Source organism: Columba livia, chromosome 11 (assembly GCF_036013475.1).
Source record: "Columba livia isolate bColLiv1 breed racing homer chromosome 11, bColLiv1.pat.W.v2, whole genome shotgun sequence".
NCBI lineage: Eukaryota > Metazoa > Chordata > Aves > Columbiformes > Columbidae > Columba > Columba livia.
Genome location: NC_088612.1, coordinates 15,352,763 through 15,365,106, shown reverse-complemented (window position 1 = coordinate 15,365,106; position 12,344 = coordinate 15,352,763). Strand labels below are relative to the sequence as shown.

At 37.0% G+C, this 12,344-nt stretch overlaps 1 protein-coding gene across 9 annotated transcripts in view; it reads left to right on the top strand.

The window, feature by feature from the left end:
* LRRC49 (leucine rich repeat containing 49) overlaps window positions 1–12,344 on the top strand; it is a 47,592-nt gene that overhangs the window by 2,284 nt on the left and 32,964 nt on the right. For 3 of the 9 annotated variants that reach the window (XM_065076111.1, XM_065076114.1, XM_065076110.1), the window contains exons 1-7: window positions 12–143; window positions 922–984; window positions 1,569–1,656; window positions 2,246–2,443; window positions 3,973–4,072; window positions 5,133–5,336; window positions 6,899–6,965. In XM_065076111.1, the coding sequence (XP_064932183.1) occupies window positions 90–143; window positions 922–984; window positions 1,569–1,656; window positions 2,246–2,443; window positions 3,973–4,072; window positions 5,133–5,336; window positions 6,899–6,965 (774 nt within the window). In that variant the 5' untranslated portion in view covers window positions 12–89. Of the gene's footprint in view, window positions 1–11; window positions 144–921; window positions 985–1,568; window positions 1,657–2,245; window positions 2,444–3,972; window positions 4,073–5,132; window positions 5,337–6,898; window positions 6,966–9,462; window positions 9,602–11,084; window positions 11,168–12,344 lie in introns of those variants that run through there. The other 6 variants (XM_065076115.1, XM_065076117.1, XM_065076113.1 and 3 more) reach the window with 4 other exon arrangements.

Sequence of the window (12,344 nt, the reverse complement as noted above, 5' to 3'; positions counted from 1 at the left end):
TGCCCTGGTAACGGCGGAGCGATTTCCGACAGGGGCGGCGGCTGGCGCGGAGGTGCGAGGCGCTGCGCGGCTCTGAGGGGCAGGTGGACATGCTGCCCGGAAAGTGCCGGCCCAGCAGGGGCCCTCGGGCCGCGCCCGGCCCGGTATGTACTGTCGTGGGGAGCGGGGTGGCAGCCGCCTCTTCTCCTCACCCATCGGTGTGTGGTACGCGGACACAGGACCGGCGGTGGGCGCCGCCCCGCCGCTCCTCAGACGGGCGGGCCCGGGACGGGGTGGTGGCGCCTGTGAGGGCGCGGCCCCGCCGCCCTTCTGGGGGCCGCGGGCGCGGGGTGGCGGCTAGGAGCGGCCCCGGCGCGGGCCGGTGCTTCGCGGCTGGCGGAGCCGCCGCGCGGCTGCAGGCAGCGAGGGGAGCGCGGGTGGGGGAGCTCTGTCCTCCCCGTGCCGAACTGGCGTGAGGAGCCTTAGCTCACGGTGGTTTTGTGCCTCCCGTCGTTTGCTGGGAAGTGCCTATATGAGCCATTTGCCTCAATGTTTCCGGTAAACGTTGTGATTATTTAGTAGGTGGGTGCTACAGTTTGTCATGAAAGTCCAGTTAAAAGATGAGCACATTTTGCCTTTAAAAAAAAAATTACACATTTAAATGCACACACTTGTTTTCTTCATTGTGAGGATGACATCCTCATGAAAGTCACATTTCATTGTCTCTTTAAAAACAGTGGGTTTTTAAGCTACAAGTTATTTAGTGTTACTTAGTGCTGTGATGTACTCTTCATAGTAGTTATGCAAAATAGTTCCTTTATTTGCAGATTTTGCGGTTGAAAATACCTTTATTGTTAAAAAAAAGTTACGTTCAACTTTTTGTGTTGATATGCATTTTTTAAAAATGTAATATTCCATTTCTTTTTTTTTCCCAACTTGCAGGTTAATAATTGTGGTCTTCAGTTGGTTATCCAGACATCAGCAATAACAGAGAAAAGCAAACCAGTAATTATTACCTTTTCTTTAATAGTATATCAATGCTATTGTATGGTACAGCCAAGTTTGTATGCTTTCAGATAGGCATTGCTTTTTCAGTAGTAATACATTGACTTATATGTTCTACATTATAGTCTTTTGGCAATTTAGTTCATCGTATTAAAAATACATAAAGTAAAAACATGGGGATGTACTACAGACTGCTGTGAACTTGACATATATATGTGTCTATATATATATATATACACTATATATATATGATTTCTTGTGCTTCCATCTGTACATCTTTTCCTCCTGTAATTGCAATGTTCCTTATGGGGTGTGTGGTTTGGTTTTGTTTTGTTTCTTTAGTCAGCTGCATATGAATGTTGGTAACGTCCATATTTTATCTTTAGTTCCCAACACTGAAACTTTTCTGTCTTAGTATCTTAATAGAATGAATACTCTTTTTTATTGAGGCAATTACTTTATTTTTTTAAAGCATTTGCAGAGTTTCCTGAGAGCCGTAGTTGTTACTAAGGTGTTGTTTGTCTGTGTGAAGGCATTATTTGCATTTGAAAACTTTAACATTTGTCTTAAATATTGTGTTACAGTTCGAATTCAGAATAAATAAAGAACAGTCATCTTTCCACAATAGACTTCTGCAGCATGATCTGGAAAAAAACTATTCAGGAAGGCAAGGTGATGTTCAATAGGATTTGGTTTTCTTGTCTTTTGTATCTCTTTTTATTAACTGAACAGTAAAGAAAGACTGTATTATGATTACAATATGTAAGAGGGACAGCTTTTTTCATCACTTTCTGACCCTCATTCTGTCTGTGGAAGAGCATCCTTTCTTCTACCTACAAAGCCTCAATCTGTCGAATGCTGTACTATGCATTCCCTCAGAAGTCGCACAATTCTCTACTGTAACATTTTTATTGCGTGTTTTAACATTTTATTGTATTGAGACAATTTTAGTTTCTAATTTGGAACCCTGTTAGGAAGAGGTGTTTTTCCTTCTCTGCTTTTGACTTTGAAAAGCAAGATGTTTGGTGGTATCACTGCTGACTGTAGTGAAGCCTGGAAGAGCTTCTTGGCACACTGCTGCTGCTTGTCTGTCATGTAAAAACAGTGATTGGTTTGGGCAGCAGATTACTTTAATTAATATGGCGATTCTTTTTTCATTTTGGCAAAAGAATAAAGACCAGAATGGGTTGATTTTTAGGGATATTATGCTACTTATTATGGAGTAAATTTAAGTGTGTGGTTTGGTTTTGTCCCCACACAGGAGACCAAAGAGTATTAAGTCCTTTGGTGCATAATAAGCAGATATATCTTCCAGTACCATCCAGCCTGACAGAACTTTCTGGTTTGGAGTTGAAGCAGAATACAGGTTCTTTATCAGGATTTGGCGAGTCTTCTATTCACACACCTACAAAATCTAGATCCCAACAAAGCAGCCACAGTATTAGTTTACATGTTTCAGGTAACAGTGAAAACTTCTCTTGTTAGTAGTTTTGGGATTTTTTTTTTTTCTTAAATTATGTATTTTATTGAAAAGTTATCACCTTTATGATGCACTGCTTCTGGCTGTGAGAATGCATGACTGAATAGCAAGTGTTACCTGCAGTTCCCTTTGAGTATTGAGACGTCAGTAGAACCTTGTCAGGAAACCAGTAGAAATATTTCCAAAATAGAATATAGACATTTAAATATAGGCTTTTTATAAACCTTTCTTGAGCAAAAGGGCAGTAATAGGGATCTTTCACATGCCTTTAAGAGCATGGGATTAGATGAAAAAGGTCACTGTGCTGTCATCATGTTTCAGACTGATTTTTAAGTCTCTGGTCTCATGTTTATTGGCTTAAAAACATGAGACACAACTAATTTAAGACTTTTGCAACAATGTTAATTGATTATTTTAGGTCTTGATTGTATTATTTTTTTTTTCCCTTTCGCAGTTTTGGGTTTGTTTTCACTATGAAGGATCTGTAAACAATGCTGGTTATTAATACTGTTTTGTTAGAGGAACTGGTGATAAAATGGTAGGGAGTAGCACTGAAAAGGTTCTAAATTGAACAACAGATTGTTTTACTTATATAGGTATCTCTTCCAATGGCGTACTTTAGACGGCAATGAATTTGCTCTTTATAGTAGTAAAGAAATTATATTTGTTGATTGGAGATTGAATGTTCTTCCTGTTAATGTATTTGATTTATTTGAAGGAAGGAAGCAAGGAAACAAAATAGTGGGTGAATATGTAGAAGTTGAGCCTATATTCTTCTGGCAGTATCCATGCACGATGTTCTGGTTTTGACCAATACTTTTCAGTGGGTCATTTTCCAAATCAGCCAAAGCTCACAGAACACATTTGTTGATTTAATTGCAGGTGTTTTTAGTCATGCTGCATCTTCTGCCTTATCCTGGCAGAAGATAGACAGCCTTGTAAATATGTTTTAAAGGGCTGCCTCCTGCTTCTTGATAATGGAGTGAAATATAATACCAGTGATTGCTAGGTATTACATTCACTTACCTTTAAAAGACTTCGCATTTATTTTTGGCTCAACAGGTTCGTTTCAATGTTGTTGTGCATTAGTGTCTAGTTCAGTGAACATCTACTTGATCTGTGTCATTGAATTAATGCTGAGTTAGGTAGTATCTTTAAGTTCAGGTACTGAAATTGTGAAACAATTATATGACCTTACTTTGAAACATCAATGGTAATTGTAATCAAAACAAAAGCATCTATGAAATATCTGCTTACAACAAATTGTTGATCAAAAAAACTCTGACAAATGAGACAAATAGATATGCTTTGATGGATGTAGCTGTAAACAAAAAATGGCAGGAAAGAAAACTGATAATGAGAAGTACTGAATGAAGGCAAAAAGCACTTTGGTGTACTGTGTAACTTTACTTTTAATAAGAAAGGAAATTCTGCTTTTATTATCTGTAGTTGATGAAATTATTTTGCAAAGAAGTAGTTCATATGTTCTCTGTATGATTTTCTGATAGATAACACAAATTTTGGGAGCAGTTCATCGATAGCATTTCCTGTATTGCAACGTACTGCTGAAGAAAAAATACTGAACTCTGATAGACTTAGCCTGGAAAGGTGAGAAGGTGATGGAGCACACACACCATAGCTTGCTGGTCTTGTGCCTTATGATCTTAAGTGATGAGTAACCCAGTAATGCCTGTGGTCAATGGTGTGAGTGGGGGGGTGGTTTTGTTGGGTTTTATGTGTGTGTTTTTGAGAAAACTGTGTCCCATAGAGAAATTCTGTATGAGTGTCCTTGTGATGAATGTATCCATACAGCAGCCATCAGAGGCAGTTAGAGCTTTTCCTTGTAAGTTAAGGTGCCAGCTTAAGAGTCAAAAGTAAGGTCATGCAAGTAATCTATAGAGTCAGAGGCTATGTCTTCATTAGTTCTAATCTGATGCATTAACTGTGGAGTGTTTTGGTTTTGGGGTTTTTTTTGGTTGTGGGTTGGTTTGGGGTTTTTTTGTCTTAACCAGGACGCACAAAAAATTATTTGAAATACACTTAATTGTTTGTGGTTTTTGTGGTTTGTTTATGGTTTTTTGTTTGTTGTGGTTTTGTGTTGCTGGTTGTTTGTTTGGTGTGTATTTGTTTTTTCAGGGGTAAGGTTTACGTAGTCCAGAAAGCTTTGTCAGGTCAGTAGGACTCCTTCTGGAATAATCCTAAAATAAGAATAACCATTTTCAGCATCATTTCCTGTATCTTTTACTTTTCACATTAGCACCTGTTATTTAATGTATTTATGTTTCAAATGTAAAGTTCTATAAACCAAATAAAAGTTGCATAGACACAGAACACTTTGAATTCTGGTCCAAACAGGCTGGTTATGTGGTATTTGATGAGAAAATTGGCAGGCTGTCTCTGCTGAAATTCTAATATAGTCGCAATACAAAACTTCCATATAGTTTTCAGGTAACAAGCAGATCTCTGATGAAGAGGCCAGGCTTTCAGAGAATTTTGGAAGCATTTCTGCTATGTTTTCAGCCCTTTTTTTTTTTTTGTAGTAAGGCATTACTGCCTTATTTACAGAGTTTAAGTAGCAAACCTAATTACCTTAATCAAGATCATATACTTTCCTAGTTTCTGTGGATTACCAGTCTGTTACAGACATGTGTTTTTGTTTTCTTTCCAGACAAAAACTGACAGTGTGCCCAATTATTGATGGGGAAGATAATCTTCGGCTTTTGAATTTTCAACATAACTTTATAACCCGGATCCAAAATATATCTAATCTGCAGCATCTTGTTTTCTTAGATTTATATGATAATCTGATAGAGGAAATAAGTGGGCTTTCAACTCTGAGATCCCTAAGAGTCCTTTTGTTGGGAAAGAACAGGTAAAAATAATTAACTTAAAGCACCCTTCTTCTTCATGGCATAACGACTGCGATCTATCATTGTGCCTATGGCAGAGTTTTCAGATATGTTGGCTGTGAGGCCAGTGAGCTCGTCCCTAGCACTAGTTAAGTGTTGGGGATCCCACTGAGGAGGTGCCACAGTTTTTCCTCATTGTGTTCTTCAGCAACTTCCTTTCTTATGTAGATTTTGGCAGCAGTTCTGAAGTATGTTACATGTTATCTCTGTTCTGATTGGCTGGATGCTCTTAAATTCGTGTCTTTTTGCATCATGTAAAGTATTCATTGATTCTTTATAACTATAAAAAGTGTTTCTGCCTGATGTATTTAGCTGGTAAAAAATCAGACAGATGAATCATGGCTTTTATTGCTTACTTATTCTGTTCTGTTGGGAGGTGCAACTTGCTAGTTGTATTACTTAATAAAAATACAGTTCCAAGTCCTGTAGCCTTTAATTCTAATAATTCAATAGGAGTATCTGTGGAGTTGCTCACACACCTAAGGGTTGTGTTCAGGTTCCTTATTTTCTTTATATTTGGTAAAGGAACAACTGGTAAACAAACTTCAGTTTTGTGCAGATTACAAGGAATTTATCTCTTAGTTCAGCCTGTTTTCGAAACTGACCACTTTCAATAGTGCAGTATGTTACTAGAGCTTATAGCTTTTATATCAAAAATCTCACCTGTAGAAGTTTATTTTGTTTATAGCAAAATATTGGGGCGTAGGAATTATAATTTTAAGGTGCTTTAAGGAATTATTTTCCAAATCGTAACTACATTGAGTGCTGTATAGTTTATTTATGTAGAAGTATGGTTTGGGAGTAGTTAGAACTAGACATAAATGGTTACAAGTCAGACATAGTTGCTAGCAACCTGTTTTCAGCTTGATCTATATGTAGTCTTTGATTGTTCTTAAAGCAAATTAGTGATAAAAGTGATGTTTAATATCACCAACCAGTAGGTAATTATGCCAACTATATTGTAACCTAGATTTGGAATCTGCGAAAGTAGGACAGGATAGAAAAGCTTTAAGACTGTGAAGTTGTACAGGGGGAGAAGAAATACTGCCAGATCTAGAGACCTTTATTGTCTAGAAAGGGACAGTGGCTTTCAGGGTGTTTTTTAATGCATTAGTTCACTGAAAGACAAAGTGGGAAAAAGAAAAAAAAAAAAAAAAAGATTTATTCTTCTAAGAAACTGTCAAATGCGTGTGTCACTATAGTCTGTCTCATTTTGAGTTAGCTGCTGGACAGCTGGGTTGTTGACTTTGTTTTATAGTGGTGTGAGTATTCCTTCCCTTTTCTTCTTCCTAGAAGAGCCACGTATGTACTGTCGCTATTGTGTTATTGACAGTCAGAAAGGAAGCTGATAGTCTAAGGCATGCTCATCCATTTTTTTATTTATTTTTTTTTTACATGGTTCAGAAATTTGTTCTTCTGTTACTCTTGGTAGATAGGGAGAAATGACTAAATTTTTGATTAGCCAGAAAATTAAAGTTTTTGTCTGATATGAAAAATGATCTATGTCATAATTGAAATTTTTCAGAATAAAGAAGATCTCAAATCTGGAGAACCTAAAAAATCTTGATGTTTTAGATCTTCATGGAAATCAGGTACAGTGCAATAACTTGATTATTTATGTTTTCTTGTGTAGACAGAATGTGTTTCTTGTGTCTTTTACCAAACTCTTGCTTTTTGAAAGGCAACTGGTAGCAAATTTTGCAACTTTCAAGGTCACAGAAATCAGTAAATTAGTAAAAGGTGGTATGATATTATTTTGGATCTTGGTATGAAGTCTCTTGTACTTTCAGCATTGTACTTTTGGAAAGTTACAGTGATTAAAATGCTGAGTCAGTTGAGAATATTCACATTCACACCTACAGAATAGTAATCTAGCATAAGTAGTTGTGATGTACGTAAGCTAACAGAGTCTTGGAAGACATAGAAGAATTTAAGGTCCCATTGACTGTTGCATTGTTTCTACTACTGGTGGTCTTACAAAACAATATCCCTTACATAGCTGCAGAAGAGTTAAATTTGTACAGGAAAAAGCAGAATGGGTCCAAGCTCTTGATTCATTCATACTTCTGAATGGACTTGGGTCACTTAATGTCTATGCAGTTTCCCCAGTTTGAGACTAAGCAGTCGTTTCTGGTGCGTAGAAGAGGGAGATTCTTGTTTAATGGATATGTCAGAAGCAGCATGGAGTATTAAGGGCAAGCTGGGTATAGTATTCTTTAGTAAAATAAACTTAAAACACATGTGATACAAAATGTTCCATAACTGAGCTGTTTAGAACATACAGTTACTGTGACTATGTAAGACCAGTGTGTGGATGTTCTGACAGTTTTGACATCTTACTGATTTCTGTGTGTGTGTGTTCTTTATTATACAGTTGCTTGACAGTGGAGAATGGGAATGCCCTTTAAAAAAAATATATAATAAAAAAGGTTACTATTGATTAAGTTCACTATCTTTTCCTATTTAGTGGTAGGGGAAATAGAAGAAAATGATAGTAGATAAGGAGAATTATTTTGAGGATACTAGGAAAGTGGTGATTCTTTATTGCAAAAATGTCACCTGTAAAGCTATGAAAAACCTCTTTATTGGATGAATGTGGCAGTTCATTGAGCTGTAGTGCACTGAATCAACATTCTACTACAGTACTCCTTGAATGGCACTCTGTATTTGGGGTTAGTATAGGAGTATTCCTGTGGTTTTGGTGTTCCTGAATTCCACACATTGGATTAAATTATGCATTGAATCTGTTGGTCATCAGTGCATTTCTGTGCAGTTTGCACTGATTGCTTCTATTCATCTGTTACTGCTTGAGAGTAAACGTTGATCGCAAGTTGCTTTATAGGGTATTTTGGCAATTCATTTCTTGAGAAACAGCTGAGTTGTCTTCAAACTTGTTGATTGCTCTTTTTAGTTTTATAAAGTCATCCTCTGTGGTTCATATTTCTACAGGTATTCGAACAGTAGTCTATTTTGCAGCTTTTTTTATTCTTTGTTTTAATGTACATAGCAGCTCTGTTTTGACTGGAATTTTTGCCTTTTGAAGTTGCCATTTCTTAGTTAATAGAAGATGAGGACACATCATTTACTACACATTCTGTAGTAAAGACAGTTCTATTAAGGTGAGAATATCTGACGAGCAGTCTTCATCACAGCAGAGAATTAGCTGAATATTTGCTGCTTGCATATGGTTTCCTTGAGATAGGAGTTAACTTGCATTCAATGATTCTGATATCAGCTGCTTTCCTCTGTAGTCAGAAGGACAATTCCAGAAGGTGGTTTAACATGTTTGTTAGGCTCCAGTAGATGAGAAGTGTCATTAAGTAAAATGCTGCCATTTAAATAGTATTGCATAGCAACCATAATATTATTACTACAATATACTATGGAATACAATTGCTATAGTAGTATTATTACTGCTGACGGATTTATGACAGAGAACAGAGTCCTTGTTTTCATGGTTTGGCTTCTTTAATGTCACCAAATTCATAAAATTCAATGTAGCAGGTTACAGCAAAATCCAGTAAGTCCTCCTGATGCCTTTTAGCAAGTCATTTTACCAGGTTGTCTCTTCAGTGAATGTGATATTCCACAGTTCTGTCCGAGGACATTGAAGATGCTTACATATCTGACAAGAAAAAAGTATTGTTCTTTTAACTATCATGTTTACACTTTAGGGTTAGTATATGCTATAGGACATATTTACAATAAAATACCGAAATATGTGATGTGTAGTATCAGTTACATAATAACTGACTGAATAGTTTTCATTCTTACTTCAGTAGTCTAATTTACTACAAGAATATTCTAAGGTGCTTGCAATAATTCTTTTTTTGGTGTTCAAAGCTTTTGTTAATAATGCACAGTATCTCTTACATGTTACCTCTGTGAAATGCGTTAGACTGACAAAAAAATGTTAACTCATACATGGTGGTTCTGTGAAAGGTAAGAAATCTCAGCAGTGGCTCTCAATAGAAGCAGAATATAAATACTCAAATAGGATATGGCCAGAATATCAATATTGTTAATCTTATTTTTCAAGAATGGTGCTAGAGCATGGCTATAAATTATTTTTGTTAATGTTCATGGAGTAGCAGCAGTGAAGAGGAAAGCTAGATTCCTGTTTCAGCCGCAGTCCGTCCCTCCCTTTCTCCTGGGGTGTAAATCAATCCTGTAGATGGAATGCAGATTGTGAAACCTCTAAGACTGGAATCTTTCCAAGAGGCTGGAGGTGAGGAAAAACAGAAGGAGGAAAACTTCAGTTTTGCTCACTTTTGGGAAAATATTTTGATTTATTCGGACAATGGGTTTTTTTGATAATATGGTTTGGTCTGAACTTTGAGACTTCTCCTGCCGAAGTGGGAAACGTACTGGGAATTGGATATGCTTTAGAACATTGAGGTGCAGTGTTCTACCATGCTTAGTGATAAACCTTGCGTGATTTTCTTTCTTTTTCAAATGAAGCTTTTTAGTGCGTTGCTACTTAAAGAAAATTCTTTTGCATAATAAATATCAAAAAGAAGGTTAAAAAAAAAATCAATGTAATGCCTAATGAAATATTACACTCAATGTCTGTACTTTACAAAAAGAACAAAATGTGAATTCCATTGTCATATTACTGCTCTTGGCGTGTTTTCCTACATGATTTAGTAAGGCTCTTGATTTTAACACTGCACAGTAAAAATTTGTAAGAAAATACACCATCTGAATAACATTTAATTAAATTTTTGTGTAGACTCTCTGTTTCTGTGGTTATTAACCTGCTAATATGGACATACAGTGCTACATCGTTCAGAGACCCTGCACATGGTTGTGTGCATGGTATATTTAACACACTACAACTTACATTTAATTTTGAACTAAACATTTAATTTCTCAGTAGTGTACTTCCAAGCACTCTTGAGTAGTTTGTGGAGAGAGAGATGATTGTTGGCTTGATCATTGCTGTCAAAGTGAATAGTGTAAATGTTGTATGTTCCATATAAGTCTTTTTAAAACCTTTTTATTTTGGGTAGGGTATAAATGGATTTTACTTTATCTTCCAGTGAACTAATGCATTAAAACTGAGTCAAGTCGAACTTGAATTTCATTCTAACTCATTCTAACTCTAATGCATAATTGAAACTGAGAAAATCCAGCAAGGCAATTCTTACTCTTTATCACTTTGCCAAGTTTTATCTTTATACATCAGTGATGAAATCATTATCTTTGCAATAGCAGTAAAATGCCAGCATTAACGTTCTGCATTGTGGCATGCTGTAGTTATAGCTAAGCAGACATCTGCAGAGGTCTGAGCTCTTCATGCTGACCATCTGTTCTTGGCTTTGCGTTTACAAGTCTTTCTGTCTACATATATTGTTCTTAATGGTGGTAATTTTTGTTCCTTTTGCTGTAATATCTTCGTATCCTGATAATCTTTATTTTCTGTGTATAATACCCTTAAGTGGATGTGTAATAGTTTAATTAGCAGTTGAATCAAAAGTTGGTTTAAGATGTTATTTAATTTTGGGTTTCCTGTCTACTTTTGTACACTTTTTAATGGAACCATTGCTGAAGTGCTTCTTATAGCAGCATATTCAAGCCATGTGTCAGACTTAGAGATACATACATATATGTGTGTATATATGTATATATATATATATGAAAATTAACAACAACATTATGTGTTTTCAAACTGTTAAATAACAGCTGCCTTACCCCTTCTCCCATTCCAGGAGCTGCTAGACACTTTCTGGAAATTGTCACAGCCAGATTTGTGCTGGTCTAAAGCATCAGAAAGTTCCTTATCACTGGACAGGTGTGTGACACCAGTCGCTATCTTGTTTACTGCATCCAGCTGTTGTTGGCAGCTTGGAGGAGGAATAGTGTGCTTGAATCCAGGGTATTGAAAGGAGCCTACTGTGGTCCAACAGCTGATCATTCTAACTGAAAGGGCATTCATTATACTTGCTAGTAGCTTTGTGCACTGCATCCTTGCATGCCCTGCCACATTTTGTGGAAGGCTGAAGTCTTTTCTGCAGGATAACCTGCTGCTTTCTTTCTGCCATGTAGCATGGGCTTCACTAGAGTATGATAAGGATATCTTCCTGAGCAGTGACAATCCTTCATCTTCGCCATGATACATTGCTGTGTGCAAGTTCTCTGGAAATGTCTGGATAGATGCTGGAGGACAGATCACAGACCACTATGAGAAGTAACTATCTGGATAGAGATCCTTGAGTGGATCACTCTGAGAAATACAAAGAGCAGAAAATGAACCCGGATTGTGTCACTAGAGCAATGAGTAATGCCTTTGTAAAATACTTGCATTTCTAGAAAACAGTTGCATTTCTAGAAGTCAAAATTAATATTAAGGGGCTGTAGCTATTACTATCCTTTTATATAGATACATATTTTATTTTTTGTTAGATCTCCTGGATCTTTAAAATAGGATATTAAGTATAAAAAGAAACCTTGGGCAGCTGCCTGTTTACTGTAGTTTAGTCACTTTATTTGATCCCTCCATTTTCTAATCACAGGAAGCCATGAGTTGCTGAAGAACTGCTGGGGACTGTCAAGAAAACGCACTGTGTATCAAAACCAAGGATGCTGCTGCTTTCTTTTCTAACTTCTGAGCATGTCTTTCTGATTCTAGCAATCACCTGCTTGTAAAACTTCCTTGCAAGTTCCCATTTCAGAATAATAGCTTTCTTCTCCAGAGGGCTGTGGCTGCTCCTTGCTCCTGACTCACAGCAAGTTCCTGTCCTCATCACTTGCTGGGAAGTCTTGTCTGTGGAGCTTATGTGGATAGAGCTGTGAATGCTGCTACTGGCTTTTTAAGAGGCATGAAGGGAAATTGGTGCAGAGTTCTGTGATGGTAGGGAGATAACAATGCTGCACATTCTTGTAGTGTAGGTACCAGAATGTTTGGATGTGTGTTTGAGTACCTTTACAGGCAAATTAAGGATCAACTACACACGGAATTTCCCCATTTT